The sequence below is a fragment of the Neodiprion lecontei genome, chromosome 1, assembly GCF_021901455.1.
Source record: "Neodiprion lecontei isolate iyNeoLeco1 chromosome 1, iyNeoLeco1.1, whole genome shotgun sequence".
In the NCBI taxonomy this organism is placed as follows: Eukaryota; Metazoa; Arthropoda; class Insecta; order Hymenoptera; family Diprionidae; genus Neodiprion; species Neodiprion lecontei.
The window spans coordinates 1,922,640-1,938,291 of NC_060260.1; the positions used below are offsets into that span (position 1 = coordinate 1,922,640).

Here is a 15,652-nt window from a genome sequence, read left to right on the forward strand (position 1 = left end):
TTTAAAGGTCGCTAACGATTATAATAATATTTTTTATTCATTTTTATGCCTACGCTTGTACGTATATTAGTTTGTGTCTTATTTTGTACCGTGGTCCAATTAATCATTCACCAATCAGCAGCAAACTGCGCCAAACAATTCCGCAGTTGGTTGTTCTCGTCTTTTCAAATCGGAAAGATTAATCGTCTCGGAGAAGTTTGAAATAACAGTTTTCGTTACCGAAATAGGAGTATCGCATCACTTTAATCACCCTGTTTCGTTTGCAGTACTGATTTTTATGAACAATGATTATTGGACCCAAAAAAAATAAACTAATATATATATATTAAGATGCACATGTAAGAACAAATAAAAAATATTGCAACAATTGGTAGCGACCTATATACATTTTCCAACCTTCTCCAGGTCTTACGATAATTTCTTTTTCAGTATTTATCGCAAATTTTTCGACCGACGACACAAGAAAGAAAAAAAAAAAATTTCGACGAACCACCTTAACATTGATATTACATTACTTTGTTCTTGTTATCGGGTTCTGCTATCGAAATTTGTATAAAATATGAACAAAAAATAAATTAATAAATAAATACAAGTCGATCTGTGACGGTAAAAAAGTGACGCGGTGAATTTAAAAGAAAGAAAAAAGATAACGAAACAGGTCAACCGAATTCTGCACAGCTTTTATTATATAACGTACGAGAATTTCCCCACCATGCATCATATGTGCGTGTTGTGTATAAATATATATATTTATATGTAATTCGCTATCGAACGTCGACCAGTCGTGTAGACGCGGTCCAGTTTCGGTATGCAGAGCAAATAATGTCAATCCGGGTTCTCTAGTCTTATATAAACATTGTTTCTTCGGTGAAATTGTACACATTTGAAGACCTACAGTTCTTTCCCGTCTATCCACCTGTTTGCACGATTGAATGCGATGTATACCTACCTACGTTTGTTTTTTTTTTACATACCCTAGAAAAATTTATTCGTTGTGTAGGTTATACTTGTTAATCATACGGGGCGTGGGGGGGGGGGATCACTTTGTATCCGATTTTCGTACAACTTTATGCAAACTCATCAGGATATGGATACATGGTTATTAAAGAAGGGTTTTATACTCCGATCGATATTTGTAAGACGGTATGAAATCAGCAGAATTATTTTCCTTGATTAATGCAATTTTGGTATAATTTGATTTGCAGGCGTGACATTTTTTCAAACACGTACGCTTACATTTCAACTCGGACGAATCAATCTAACAATTTATGCAGCATGATCGCGATGACGAGTTTATATTGAGATACGTATTACGTATAACGTATATACGTAGGTGTGTAGTATACTCGTACATATACCTGATAGCGGCTGTCTAGGTAATTAATTGATTCGTTCATCCGATGATCACGCAGCTTTCGATTAATCGTCGAGTTTACTTCCTTTATTTTCGGATAGCTAAGAAATTGTCACGAAACTAGATCTATGTAAACGCTTTGAATCACCATTCGCCGCTTGGACGAAGTGGGTTAATCGGCAAGCTTGACTCGCGCCAAATTGGCCTCTTATCAATTTCAAAACGAACGCCTACGCAGCTCGAAGAATTACAAGTCTTTGCGCAAAATGTGGAATTTTTATATTTTTGCTATCAACGGTAAGATCAAATTTCACAAGGAACTATCCTCGGAACTTGATTCATCGGGTATTGTAAAAATAAAATTTCTCGTTACCGTTTTTGTCTTCTTTTTTCTTTTTTTTTCTCTAATTTTTTTTGACAATTTCGGGGCTGCAGTTTTGATATTTATACTCGTCGAGTTTCTTATTGTGTCTTACACGTAAAGCCTCCGAGACATTGGTCCTTTTTTTATGGGATTAACGCGAATAATTTGGAGGTAACAAACGTGTTTTATGGCCTTTACTCTACGGTGGCCCGTATTAAGGATTTATGGGACGTACAGTCCGGTTGAAAAAGTGTCGAAACTAAAACGCGACCGTAAGTTTTATACACCTAAAATATGTTGTTGTTACACCGACTGACAAAATGAAGAATAAAGTCTGAGATGATTTTCAAGAAGTTTAACGACAAATAAAGCGTGCGATTTTGTTTAATTTTACTTCGAATCGTACAAACAGATATGTGAAGTTTTCTGTCTGAATAATTTGACTTCCTTGCACTTTGTCGAGAACAAGGATATTCACAGTTCGAATTTGATGTTTCAAAATTTTTATTTACACAAGTTTTTCTTACTATATTTAAAATTTTTATTATCTTAGGTAGTTAAAAACTTTCTACATCACGTATCTTACGTCACGTCCTTGACCTGACTGTACCTCCCATACAAACTTGAACAAGATACGGCGTTAACTCGCACGGTTCGCGGTAAAATAAAATAATCCTAAAAGAAATAAACTCGCGAAAATTCTCCAGCACACACGCAAGACGTCGATTTGCGTACGTTGTTTTTGAATTTTACACCGACCGTACAGCCGCGGTTATGAAGTCACTTTTTTCACGCTCACGTCAATCGAAAACCACTCCCTAAAATTTGTTTTTTCTTTTTTCCATGCTGCCAAATAATAATTTTCACCTGCTCCAAACTCCGAGTTAATATTTACATGACAAAAAAAAAAATACAATTTCCAAAATATTTTGTTCGCTTTAATTTTTTTTTTTTCTTTAGTGTCGTACGAAATTTAGCGAATAGTCATGCCGGTCATGTGTACAATGTACGGAACCTTTTAAGCTCGGCGAACCGGTCATTGTTTGTGTTCTGCAAGATACATGGTATATATATATATACATATATTATATATATATATGTGTGTGTGTGTATTCGTTCGCTCCAATTTTTTTCCCCCACTTTAGTCTCTCCTCATATGTCAAGGAAGAGAAATCCATTAACGGTGTTACGTTACTGCAAATATATTTATATAACATACAACCAATTGGCAAGTGTGTATTTATTATTTATCGTATGGTTACATGTGCATATATATTTTTAACCCGAATCTGCCGTGGAACGCTTTTTCTCTCTTCTCATCCTTACGTAACACGAGGTCCGTGAGGTGTACGAATACATTCACCATACATTTACGCATCTCAGCGACGTGAGAAGAAATATTAATCCATTCGAAGTATTAGATCCGTGTCGAGAGTAATAAATAAACCGGGCCGAGTATTCCGACCACGTTTGTCACACTGCTAGATGGCTAGATGAATATCGTACATAGAATATTTAAATAATTTTAAATTCTATAGGAAACGATCAGTTGATGATGTTTTCTTTATTACTTCAAATTCTTTATTTTTATCCATTAATATTTATGTCTATATGTATGCTAATCTATATCTACTATGGTATAAAAAAAAATCATTCACGTTAAAAAATATATTACAATTGTCAGCGTTACTTTAAATGTATCGACGTAAATATTAATTATATATTAGTTGGATAATCAAAGCAGTTTCGCGACAATGATCAATATAATACGTACGTTAATTACAGATACAAGCACGGTATTTTCTATATTTTTTTTTTTTTTTTTGGAGAATTGGCCTCACACTCTTCATTTGTTTAATATATACATAAATAATTGAATGACACGCAAGCTCGAATTAGGCCGTTCAATTTTCTGTCGGTTTTTTTCGAATTCAAAGCATCGAACCTCTATTGCGTTTTAAGTGTGATACCTCGACTTCGCCCACCTTGACATTGTACCAATAATTAACGGCCCTTCGACTCGTGACACTGACAATATTCGAGAAAATTAAAAGGCAAAAAGAAAGAGTAAGCTCCAGTTTCAGAGGTCAGTAATATTTTCTACTTTCCGAAACGAGCCGGGGGATTTTCGGGCAGCCTCCAGTCAGACCAGAAAGTTCCGTAATCCTTCAGCACGGTTCCCCTGGAATGAAATTAAGAAATTTCTACATGTCCGTTGGAAGCTCGGTGCGGAATTGCAAAACTGCGGAATCGACCTGATGAAATACGTGAAAGATCGCGATCCAATAAATAACTTCCCGCAGCGATCAATTTGTCTAAATAGCGAACAAATATATTGCGTCACGAGACTTGAATTGTTCATTGTGTGTGTATATATATTGCGTCTGCGTAAAAATTTATTACGCCAATTTTTCGTTCAACTGTCAACGAGGCAAAAAGTCAACAGCTCGAGAAGAAGAAAAAGAAAAAAATTTCAAACTCGTTGCGAAAGTCTTTCTTTTTCTTAAATTTTTTGCCAATTCTTTTTAGACCGTTGTTAGTCAGCTGTGCGAAAGTTGTTTCGTTATAGTTCGCTGTGTATATGCGTATTTAAGTGTGTGCAATTTTCGGCACCGCGTATAACAATTGTAATCACGAATCATGCTATAATATATAAACGCGAAATTTTGTAAGAACGAATTTTCGCATATATAACCGAATCGTTGTTATTCATCGTCGATCTCAAATTACACATCGGATATATTTATTGCACGCGATTTTAACACGCGCAAATTTATAAACCCCATTTCGCGTTCACGGGCACGCGAACGTGTAGTGATTTTTTTCATTTATTTACTTTTTATATTATTATTCGTATATCAATCTCGATCATCAGCGACTCTTGATCGAATCTTGCCGTATAATTCGACACTGGAAATCAGCTCAAACCCAACTTTCCTCGTCGTTACAACACATTCGAGATTTTTAAATGATTTTACAGGAAGCCGCGTTTGATACAGAATTTTTCCCTAACTTTTCCGTTTCGTATTCCGCAACCGATTAAGCGGGCAAAAAGCGTATGCAAGTAAAAGAGAAGAATAAATAAAAAAAAAATGCAACAAACAAGGAGATGAGACGACAAGTTGAACGAATTAATTTACAAGAGTGCGGAGATCTCTGAATTATTTATTTATTTATTTTTTATTTTTGTTTCTTGTTGTTGCTGCTGTTGTTTTTATCATTATCACAGCAGCCTTAGAGGGTGAAATCGTTAGGTTTACTCACGTAAAGTAAACGCGACCTCGAGCATCGTGGGGCGCGTTCCATATCAGAGTCGCATGCTGTTTGTCCCGAGGATCGGCGTGGGTCACCGCACTGCACTCGGCGTGAGTGTTTGTGTTCGGAGTCTGGGCCCAGGACCCGATCCAATTGTCGGTCCGAGCGTCTCTCGCCTGGATAAAGAATCCCTTGAAAGCTGCCCCCTCGATGGTCACTGCGTCGTTAACGTTTCGTTGTTACAATTGACAAACTCATTCGCCGATAATTATTGTATCAGTTGTAACACAACGGAGGATAAGACGTGCGGAGTTATTCGTATCGCTCAATATTAACGCGGCTGGTCGGATAGTCTTGGTAATTTGGGCCGGGGTTTAAATTTCGAATTTCAAAAGTTTCGGAAAGCGACGGATTCCGAATTTTTTTACGACGAAACTTGGTTCCTCTCGAAAATTTATTTTTCGGAATTTTCCTCTTCGGGAACTTGCATTTTGGAACTTTGAGCCGTCGGGTTTCTGGCTATTAGAAACTTTGTTGTTTCGCAGAAGTTGATTTCTTTACATCCGATTTCGCCGCCAAGCAATTCGGAATTAGACGCTTTCTATGATTGTAAATTACCGAAGATTTTTTCCCAAAAATTCATAGTTCTCAATTATTTTTCTATAACGCGAAGAGGATTTTATAGTTTCTCGAAAAGAATTTCGCGCAACTGTTATTTTAAATTATCGATACCTTTCTTACCTATGTCTGTAAAATTAAATATCGATTCTAAGAATTGGTTCGATTTACCAGTTATCTGCGAACCAGGTCCGTATTCGGCGGAGGACGCCGTTATCGTGTAAGGATTCGTTTCCCGTGGCTGTGGCCTGGCTTGGCCGTGATAGGGTTGATTGGGGCGAGGTTTTACGCAGGCGTCGACGGGGGCTCCGTCGGGAAAACAAAAAACTAAATTCACCCCGACGAGGAGTGATAACAGGATCGTCAAAGGTGCGATCCGATCGATATTCGTCCAGGCCATCTTCGGATCCACGGATACGATCTGTGGATGATGATATTCGACGATGGATTTCATTGTCGGTTTGCAAGCGCAAGTCTTGGATTTATACCTAGTTTTAACCCATTCGTTGTTTTTTTTTCTAGTTTTTTTTTACGATGCTCTTGAGATGTACCGTATATTGAATAATAAATTGTCAAGTATACGAAAATAGGGGTAAAATATTCTGACACATCAATTGTGTATATTTATTTTTTTAGAATTATTCTCACATTGTGAGAAAAATGAAAATTTTGACCAAGTAAAAAAACTCGACTTCTCAAACATGTATTCGAAACATCTCAGAATCGTTGGGAAAGTGTTTGTTTATTCAAAGAAAAGCAGTTTGAGTCAATATTCACATTTCGACGTGAACGGGTCAACACTTGTCGATATTACCACCGTTATCCTGCGGACTGCAGATTATTGTTAGTACTGAATACGGTAAGGAATTCACCTGTTGCCTTCCGCGTCCGAGCACGATATGTATAATCGTGTGGGTACCTTTTCTATAGATTCAAATACGTACCTATGGCTGGGCTAATATTCTCGCGAATAATTTATCACCGCTGGTTTATCGCGAGAACAGCGCGAAGAGAGAGATAGAGAGATAGAGAGAGAAATATTGCAGCATTGTTTTCAATCAAGCTCGAAGAATCTCCGAGTCTCCTTGTCATGGACTTGTCAGGTGAAATCGGACAAGACGAAAAAAATCGTCTTTCGAATTTTTCTACAGTTATACGATAATCCGTTTGAAATATTAAAACAAAGAGACTTTTGGAGATTTTTGGAGAACTGGATAACGCAGTGAGATAAAAATTTTGTTGAAAATATGAGAAATGCTTCGTTCGACAGGGAGTTTGAAACGTACAAAAAGGGTGAACAGATATTAATTAGCGTCGCTTCGGGCGCTATCCGGACCGGATAATTGATCGAGGATAATTGATTGGTATCGCGGATTAGACGGTGAAAGTCTTTTTATCGACGATTCTTTTCTCCCGCGTTGCAAAGGAGATAGTTGGCGATGTGCTAACATCGCCTCCGGCTAACCCGGTCAGCCACCCAGCCCTCACGGAATACCTTTTGCGGATTTCCTTGCTGCACTCAGCGACTGACAAGGATCGCGTATCGGTCCGATATATCGTTCCGAAATCGCTCTGAATCACGTCTCGTCACGTTTCTAGGTTCAACCGTTCTTTTTTTTCTTTTTTAGAAAGATAGGTGTATCGATTAATTAACTGAACATAATGTTTGTATATCGATACGGTGATTATGAATTGAGTGATTAATTAATTAATTAATTAATTAATACAACTATGCTTTGGAAAATGAAATTGTGAAATCGATTTGAAAATAAGCAATTAAATCAACGTGACGAAACGTGATTCGGAGATACAATTAATCAGTTGACCGATTAAAAATTATTTACGTATCGATATACTCGAGTTGTGTTTAATTTATCGAGGAAAAAGATGATGGAAGAAAAAAAATTGAGGAAAAAAAAAAGAGGAAACATTGTTAAAAATAAGAAATTTGTGTATATTGTGAGATTGAATTTGCAACATTTCATCATACGGTAAAATTGTTTAATACCTACACGAGCTGCTTTCGTGTTTTAAGTGCACTTTAACCTGGGTCTTATAATTGAAGAGAGAACGGGACGTACGTGCAGTATAAGCTGGCGATTTTCAGAGAGAATGCTCTCGGGGATTACGCCGCCGCTTTTACAGATCTCGTAATACATAATACAATTACATTATCACGTGGAGGTAAAAGAGAATACGCGATTCACGGTGTAATCTGTACCAATTGCCGTAAGGCGTTGAGTAATAAATAATTGCAGTTATAAAGTCTTGACGCGGCAAGAGACTGAATAAAAAGACGGGGATTGAAATTTTATTATCTCGCTTTGCAGCGATGAACAATTTCATATGCTTCAATTGTATAGTTTAATATCAAAGAAAAAGAAATTTCAAATATGTACGATACAAGTTGTTATTTTTAAACAATTCAGTGAAAACGAACGTGCTCCGGTATCAATTCAACGAGCGTAATCATTTCAAAATTGTTCACGGATCAGTTATTTATTTATAATGAGAAGAAAAAAGAAAATTTTTCTCACAGTCAAAAATACGGTAAAAATCGTACTGATTATATTTCTGATTATACATTTTGTATCGTGTGTCTGTAAATGATTTCGAAGTTGTAACACGAGTGTGAATGAATGTTTTTTTTTTTTTTTCAAAAGCTGTTAAAATGAAACAAAGAAAGGAAAATATATGATCGACTTACATTTTACCGTATATAAAACAAACGTCCCGACGAACGAACCGCTCCAAAGTAACTGAAAGTAAATTATTTATCCAGGTTTCATTTCTCACGGCTTCTCCTCCTTCTTCCTCTCGCAATCAGCTACACGTACTATAATAACGTATGCGGTTTAATACTTTAATACGTAACGTACGAAATACGCTCACCCAGACGTAAATGAATGAAATACGTATACGGAGTCAAAGGTTTGCTGCCGTACAATCCCCACCGTTGATATGAATCGGAAGGAGCAAAGGTGGGCAAAACCTGGACGAACCACTCGCAATTCACTTTTGCTAATTGTTACTTTCACTCACTCGGTTAATCTCTCAGCCCTTACTTTATACTTGACGTAACGTGTTGCAGTGTTGTGCACGGAGTACATTCCTTTCCTTATTCACAACGCTGCTCCAAATTCCGGATCGATCGCTGAGTTTTATAACGAGTATGCTTCTTTAGGCGCAAATAAGGAATAGGCTAGGATTTTTACAAATTATTTTTCTCAATTCTACTTTTATTTACTTTTTTTTTTTTCGTTTCATTTTTATATCTTTGGAATTAGAGAGAGACTTTTGATACCTGCACGATTGCAAATATTATCCGTACATTTTGATTTTCAAAGCGTCGATGACTGTTCCACTCATTAGTGTAGCAGAATATGGATACACAATTGGTGGTTTTCTTTTTTCAGCAATGTACCGTGTTTTCCGTACAGTTTATTCGGCTAAAGTTCTTTGCTTACTGTATGTTCGATATAAACATATAGTTTTCAAAAATGTAAAAATAATTGATTTACCGATGGAACGTTCTTTTTTCGTATTGTAATAGATATGCACGCGTACGAATTGTACGGGTGAAATATTTTAGAAGTAGAATAGATATTAAAAATACTATACACGTTATAATATAGCAGAATCAATCAGGCCTGTAGAAATAAAATGACGTAAACGTAACAACGTTGTATGTACGCACACGTTGCACATAACACGGTAAACAATACTCTTTGTAAATTTATAACAATCTATATAAGTGTAAACTATACATAATTATGCAAAGTATCTTCGGACTGATTTACGATGTAAATATTCGTTCTGATAAAAATCATCCCCTGATATATCAGAGGTATAATTGTGCATATACACTGTATAGAACAGATGGATCCGATAAAGTAAATCGTATGTAAAAATTACCTTATACATACGTTTACAGGTATGCTTATGCTTAATACTTACTTAACAACTAGCTTGATTCTGTCCCTTCGGCGGATAAAAAATTTGAGTAAAAAAAATAATCGACATATATAACGTATAGTGGAAAAATGGAAAATATGCTCGAACACACATAAATACACGCAATATTACGCGCCTTGGCTAAAGTAATGTCAGACATACTATTAACGCGCACTCTGTCAAGTTTTTTTTTTTTCTCTTTGACTGTTTTTCTACTAAGGCATTAACTAGGCCATTATTGTATCCTAATCGCGTTTAAACGACTGTACATATTGACTTCCTACTATTTCAACGCCGCACGCTCTTGGAAACCAGCCACGAACGCGGTCCGGTTTTTTGTAGGCTCCTCCTATGCCGTTGTTTTCTTTTTCCCCGAATAGCCAGTACCTAACGCAGAAATTATACTATTTATCTTCTTATCGGTTAGTTAAATATTTATGAAGCTATTGTATATTGACGACAGGTATTCGATCATTTATTTCGTCAAACAAACTTTGAACTAACCTTCGCCATCTCGTCACTATAACAGTGTCGTTTACACTGAGCTTGATACGCGTTTCGTCTGTACAAGGCGGATGACACAAAACTGCACATCCGTAAGTGATCGGCACCCAGGAACCAGATGCCGCGGAGACTATTCTGTACCTTAGAGCTCGTTTGCGTTTATCCTGCTTTTGCGCTAGCTGCTCACGCTGTAAAATTATTCGTTTCTTTAATTTGTTTTTGATTTGTTTCCTTTGTGGAGGAACAAAAAAGACAAAAATTTGTATCTTACGGTCAAAGTGTACTGATCGCATCCGTCGATGACTGGCCAAGTAATGCCGTCACCTTTTGGAATGCAGTTCCACGTTAATATGTCTCTCGTGTCTTTAAGCCAGCCCCTGGAGTAGGGGTGTATAAATTTTTCGTTTGTTCCGTATCTCCGGTATTCTGCTTTTTCATTTATCCAGTCTTCTATACCGGTGCGATTTCTGAATATTGCCTTCAGCTGAATGACATGAAAAATTTGTGTGACAGTTGTTCATCGATCAGTCCGTGCTAAGATTTTAAAAAAAGGTAAAATTTACCTGGAAATAGAGTAACATTCCAACAGCCAGAACAACTCCAATGGACAGACCGCTACTGAAGACTGCTAGAATCAATATAATTACAGAAGGGGGTGGGAACAGGTGAATTTTGAGGGCTAAAACGCTCATGAGCCAAGAAACGAGAGTGAACGTTGCCATGCAGCAGCCGCCAACCGCGCTCGCTAAAAATGCCGTAAAATGGCCGTGGTTGTGGTGTCCCACACAGTTGTTTATCCACGGACAATGATGGTCCATTTTTAGGACGCAGCGATTACCTGTTGATAAACGAATAACAATCTTTCAAAGGAAAAATTTTGGCGACGCAAAAGCTTTTTGTATATTTACTGGCAATATCGAATTCCTTACATTTCCTACAATGATGCGATCTAGGCGCTTTGTACCCAAGACACGTCGAACAGAACTGCAAGTACTGAGCGTCGGATATCTGCGCCTTCAAAGTAGAAAAAGAGAATTGCATAAGTTTTGCTACAATTCTAAATAAGAACGGAACTCTGAGTAAAGGTCAAAAACCTATGTGGTAACAAAAATTTGCAACAAATTACCGGCGTCCATTTCAACGGCAGGTATCCTGGTCCCTCGTAAATTGAACTAATGAAATGATAAAGCGTAGAGCCGCTGAGACTAAAAAAGCAGAGGAAATAAACGGCGCCAGAAATGCTCTCTTCGGGGGGCCACCACTGTCTGCTGCAATGTATCGTCATCAGCGTAATAATTTTTATGATACCTGTAAAAATAAATCGCGCTAAACAATCCAGTCCTGACCAATCGTTAAAATTGACAGAAGTCAGAGCAATCGCCACGCCCGGCAAATTGAACGATCGTTTTTCAAAGACTAGAAAATGTTTGTGTACATCTATTATTTTTATATTCGGCTAGCCGAACCCTTTTTGAACGAGTGTTCAAAAGGTGTACGCCCGTTTAGATACAATAAATAAATGAATTTAATAAACAAATAAAAAATATTGTTTTACAACTCGACTGCTTATTTTCAAGAGGCGGAAGGGGAGGGGGATTGTAAAAAAGAGATTTGAGATTAATGAAAAAACTAAGATTACCAAGGGCTGTCAAGGGTCCCCAGTGACAAATCCTCTTGAAAGGACCAAAGCACATTTTTTTTCATAACACACAACTAACGGCGAGTGGATTTCCGTCGACGGGCTGTTTGTTTGACAACAAGATAACCTATAAAATTCGGGGCTCGCCGACTCACCGACCGAGAAAAACGCCGGTTGCAGAATCAAGTAACGCAAAAGTCACCTGTTTCTTCTCAATTCACTCATGCGTATCACGTCATGCCGTTCACGAATCTGTGACGTCACAGCTGAGGTTGGCATCATTGCACAATTTTAATGCACACAAAAGTGTGAGAGCATGTGAGTCCTTTAGAGCATATACGGTATATGCTCTAAGGAGTACCCGCCACATTCACGCACACCTTGATCGCGGCTTTGGAGCCGAATTCCGTGCGAATTGCGTCAAGTCGTCAAGCTTGTCAACGGAATGAACGATCATGACACCGTATGTATAATTTTACTTCGAAACTACGTCGATAAATTACATTTTGCACAATGCCATGACGATCATCCACACTTACAGCGTGTGAAATTTGAGTGTATGGGTTTTTCTTTTTTAACTTTCTCCAAAATCTCAAAATACATGTCGTGTTATTCGTTCGCCGATCTGACTGACTTTGGCAAAAATAAGTTGTACCGTAGAAAAAAACAACAAAAAATGAATAAACCTCAGTACCTCTCGAGTAATCTGACAAAGCCTAAGATACCAAGCTTTCGCATTCGATTAAAATCAATTGGCAAACAATTGATGAATGAAATTTTTGGTCTTGAGCAAGCAATTGACCTTTTTACAGAACTTGAAGAGGGCTCTCACTGATTACTAATTTTCACATTGCAGCCACAAAATGCCGTAGAAAAACCGTCTGGTCCTAAGAAACGTCAATCCTTACTTGAATTAAGAAGAGATCGTTTTAACGATCAGAGTGACACAATGAGTAAGAAAGAATCACTCAAAAATGGTTCGTGTCGTAGTCCAGCTAAGGTAGGCCTCAAACCACGGAAAAAAAGCTCTTCCCCAAGTTCTCCGAGTTCTCATAGTTTTAGCAGTACTGAAAGTTCTCCTATCAGGGATGAAGAAGCAGTTGAATTTCTTCGCTACAGAAGAGGGTCTGTATCCCCTTGTCTGTACCCAGAGCTTGATGGATTCAAGGAAATGAATGATAAGTTGGATCTATACCTATCAACTTGCAACCAACGCGCCAATCAGTCTCGAGATACTTCAAGCTCCAGTATCAGTTCTAAGCCATGGAATGATGATTCTTGTCCAAAATTTACCCCCGAATCAAAAAAACGTTCGAAACGAAATAAAGACGAAGAATCGAATTGGTTCATGCAGATGATTATGATAGGTGCCTTCGTAGTGTTTGTGATACTTGTTTATTCTAATCTACTGTATGCAGAAAATAGTAACGCAACAGTCGACTCTGATGTATTTGATGATGTGAATTCAGGGATGAATGACATAGTAAAACTTTTTCCATCCCAAGACGAAAGTATTTGGTCATATTTCACAGCTGGCATAGCAGAAGTGAAAAATAAAATGCACAGACCTGCAGTATTTTTACTATTGGCGCCTGATGATGATACTACAGCAATTTGCTTGGCTAAGAAGGTGGCCGAAGTAACTCGTTCTACTCTTGGGGGTACCGGCAACGCAATGCTGAGTCCGGATCAGTTGGAGAATGATATCGGCAAAGTATTCAAATTGATAGAGGAGCGAGTCACGAGAACCAAAATTGTGGTACTTAATCATTTTAAGACTCATGTCGATGTTCGTGTACTGCATTATGGTTTGAAGCAAGCAAGTATTAATCACTTCTAATCTTTTATTGCAGATTCTTTTAGACTTATTGAACCTTAAACCACAGGCTATCAGGGCATTACACGATATATGTGATCCGGACAATGCGTTGGTCGAGGAGGCTGTATATCTGATTATTATGAAATCGGAATTATACAAAGAATCCGAAAATTTGGTCGCTTTTGCTGAGCAGCAACTTAACAATAGTTTTTCAAGTGTTATAAGTGAAGATATATTGCGTCCATTAATTACCAGGATCACTGCAGGCGCGGTGCTACCTATTAGAGCAGAAAAGAATCTGCCGTGTTCAAAACACGATATATCGTAACTTAAAGCTGCTCACCGACATTTGTACATACGTAACAATGCGATGCTTAACCATGTAATCCTTACCTGATTTATAAATATTATAAATTAACTGTACACGAAGCTGATCATTATTTATACTCTAAGTTGATAATATTCAACCATTATATTTTATACGTTTTGTTGCTTTTATCAAAGTTTTTTTTGCATCACCCTAAGTGCCGTAAATTAATTCTACATTAAATTTGTAATTATTTCAAGTATTAATATCATAAGTAATTGAAGAATAGGACTAATGTGAATGTTAAATGAAAACATAATATAATATACATTCTTATGTCGTTTTTTTATTAAAGCAGTAAAACTTTGTTTTTGAAAAGAAAAAAAAAAAAAATTAGTGAATTTACTTACCACATTTTGACACTGATAATTAGTATCTCACAGTTTAAATTTGGATAGGATTTCCGTCTAAACTGAAGTGATTGTAGATGGTTTATTATTTCAATTTTATTTTATTTATGCCAAATGATCATACACAGAAAACACAATGTTTCATGTCAATGAATCTCTCATTAGTAATATAATGAGAAAAAATCTAGCTCTGTTGTGTATTTGCTTTTGATTAACGTTTCCTGAGGTTTTTTGCCGTTGGTTCTATTGGCATTAACTATTTCAAAATCTATTTGTTTTTCGTAATTAATATGTATTCCATAATGAAGAACACATTCCCAATTTTTCATTTCGCAGTAATGTTTCACTAGCTTTAACCTGTATGTATAAAGTAGAGTTAAAAATAAGATCAAAATAACGTTCTATGTGTATGATATTGAATCATTGTGTTGGCATTGTGGCGTAGCAGTCAGCAGTCCTTGTACTGTTATACATAACGTCACGAATCACATAGATTTGCTCCCATTGCCAATTTGTAATCAATCTTTACCCAGAATTGCCTCAATTCAAATATTAAATAAAAATAAATGTCCATATTTTACTCGGAACGACAATCTGGGTAAATGCATTCGGTTAAAGATATGTTGATTTCAACTCCAATATTTCTTCCACAATAATTGGGAATATTTATTCCCAAATATTTTTGCATAAAATAAATGTTATTGAACTTTACACATGCAATCCCGCCTTTGTGATAAAATTCCAGACGAATTTTTTTACATACAAAAACGAATCGTGCACAAGAAACTATCAAATTATCAAAAATTGGCAAGGGGTACTCAAGAGCTGTTATGCAATGTTGAAAAATATTTCATCTGAAGCATAACGAGAGCCTTAGAGTAATATGACAAAAGTTTAATTGTCGTAATGATCGAAGTCGGTAACTAAAAGTAGAGTAGTATATATAGTTTGTATAATATAGTATGGTATCGTCGAACCTAAATAATAAATACATTTTATACAGTCACAGACCATTTATACAGAATGTCCGAAATTTAAACTGCTGTACAAATTACTTCCGAAACAACAATTGATTTCAGATTTCGAGGATACTTATCTTTTATACGAATTTTTATTCCATTTGATCGAAATTTTTGTTTACACTTGCTACGCATAACAAACACCAATCTAACTATACGTATGGCTTTGTCCACCTAATTTCTTTTTCATTTAAACCGCATGCAGTATTATTTTTTTCTCTCTTTTTTTTTCAATTTATTCGTTAATATACTTTTACATTAGCTGCAACAGAGGTGATCTTATTTTTTTTTTGTCATCTTTTCGTGTTATGGTATTGCTTTAGCAAGCATGGAACAATTTTGAGGATTCATCTATCATTACGATGCATAATATATATATTTTCCTTCTTTTAATTAAAGCTAAGGAAGG

General features: G+C 36.5%; 3 protein-coding genes across 5 annotated transcripts; 1 reads left to right on the forward strand and 2 right to left on the reverse strand.

Moving 5' to 3' along the window:
• Positions 1 to 3,544: 3,544 nt before the first annotated feature.
• LOC107227393 (putative defense protein 3) lies at positions 3,545 to 8,701 on the reverse strand. Its single transcript, XM_015668521.2, has 4 exons — positions 8,299 to 8,701; positions 5,763 to 6,012; positions 4,983 to 5,190; positions 3,545 to 3,900 (listed from the first exon to the last, which is right to left on the reverse strand). The coding sequence occupies exons 2-4, from the start codon at positions 5,989 to 5,991 to the stop codon at positions 3,819 to 3,821; spliced, it is 519 nt and encodes a 172-aa protein (XP_015524007.1). The 5' UTR covers positions 5,992 to 6,012; positions 8,299 to 8,701; the 3' UTR covers positions 3,545 to 3,818.
• Positions 8,702 to 8,828: 127 nt separating this feature from the next.
• LOC107227392 (palmitoyltransferase ZDHHC6) lies at positions 8,829 to 11,940 on the reverse strand. The gene is made up of 7 exons (XM_015668520.2): positions 11,689 to 11,940; positions 11,176 to 11,357; positions 10,979 to 11,063; positions 10,613 to 10,887; positions 10,321 to 10,533; positions 10,050 to 10,237; positions 8,829 to 9,932 (listed from the first exon to the last, which is right to left on the reverse strand). The coding sequence occupies exons 1-7, from the start codon at positions 11,741 to 11,743 to the stop codon at positions 9,791 to 9,793; spliced, it is 1,140 nt and encodes a 379-aa protein (XP_015524006.1). The 5' UTR covers positions 11,744 to 11,940; the 3' UTR covers positions 8,829 to 9,790.
• Positions 11,941 to 11,987: 47 nt separating this feature from the next.
• On the forward strand, positions 11,988 to 15,055 carry LOC107227391. Of its 3 annotated transcripts, XM_046746772.1 has the most exons (4): positions 11,996 to 12,151; positions 12,545 to 12,688; positions 12,775 to 13,447; positions 13,542 to 15,055. In XM_046746772.1, exons 2-4 carry the CDS (start codon positions 12,663 to 12,665, stop codon positions 13,833 to 13,835), a joined length of 993 nt encoding a protein of 330 aa, XP_046602728.1. In that variant the 5' UTR covers positions 11,996 to 12,151; positions 12,545 to 12,662; the 3' UTR covers positions 13,836 to 15,055. The 3 variants fall into 3 exon arrangements, with proteins under 3 accessions (XP_015524005.2, XP_046602728.1, XP_046602727.1); XM_015668519.2 differs by having other exon boundaries at positions 11,988 to 12,151; positions 12,545 to 13,447; XM_046746771.1 differs by having other exon boundaries at positions 12,011 to 12,245; positions 12,545 to 13,447.
• Positions 15,056 to 15,652: the final 597 nt, after the last annotated feature.

What these genes read in the sequence shown, in the direction of transcription:
- LOC107227392 (XM_015668520.2), bottom strand. Translation starts at nt 11,743, where the DNA reads ATGTGCTTTGGTCCTTTCAAGAGGATTTGTCACTGGGGACCCTTGACA. An exon ending in GAATGTTACTCTATTTCCAG is followed by an intron (nt 10,534 to 10,612) that starts GTAAATTTTACC and finishes CATGTCATTCAG; the next exon opens with CTGAAGGCAATATTCAGAAA. An exon ending in GCGATCAGTACACTTTGACC is followed by an intron (nt 10,238 to 10,320) that starts GTAAGATACAAA and finishes ATAATTTTACAG; the next exon opens with CGTGAGCAGCTAGCGCAAAA.
- LOC107227393 (XM_015668521.2), bottom strand. Translation starts at nt 5,991, where the DNA reads ATGGCCTGGACGAATATCGATCGGATCGCACCTTTGACGATCCTGTTA. An exon ending in ACCTGGTTCGCAGATAACTG is followed by an intron (nt 5,191 to 5,762) that starts GTAAATCGAACC and finishes TTAACGACGCAG; the next exon opens with TGACCATCGAGGGGGCAGCT. An exon ending in CGAGGTCGCGTTTACTTTAC is followed by an intron (nt 3,901 to 4,982) that starts GTGAGTAAACCT and finishes ATTTCATTCCAG; the next exon opens with GGGAACCGTGCTGAAGGATT.
- LOC107227391 (XM_015668519.2), top strand. An exon ending in TCACGAGAACCAAAATTGTG is followed by an intron (nt 13,448 to 13,541) that starts GTACTTAATCAT and finishes CTTTTATTGCAG; the next exon opens with ATTCTTTTAGACTTATTGAA.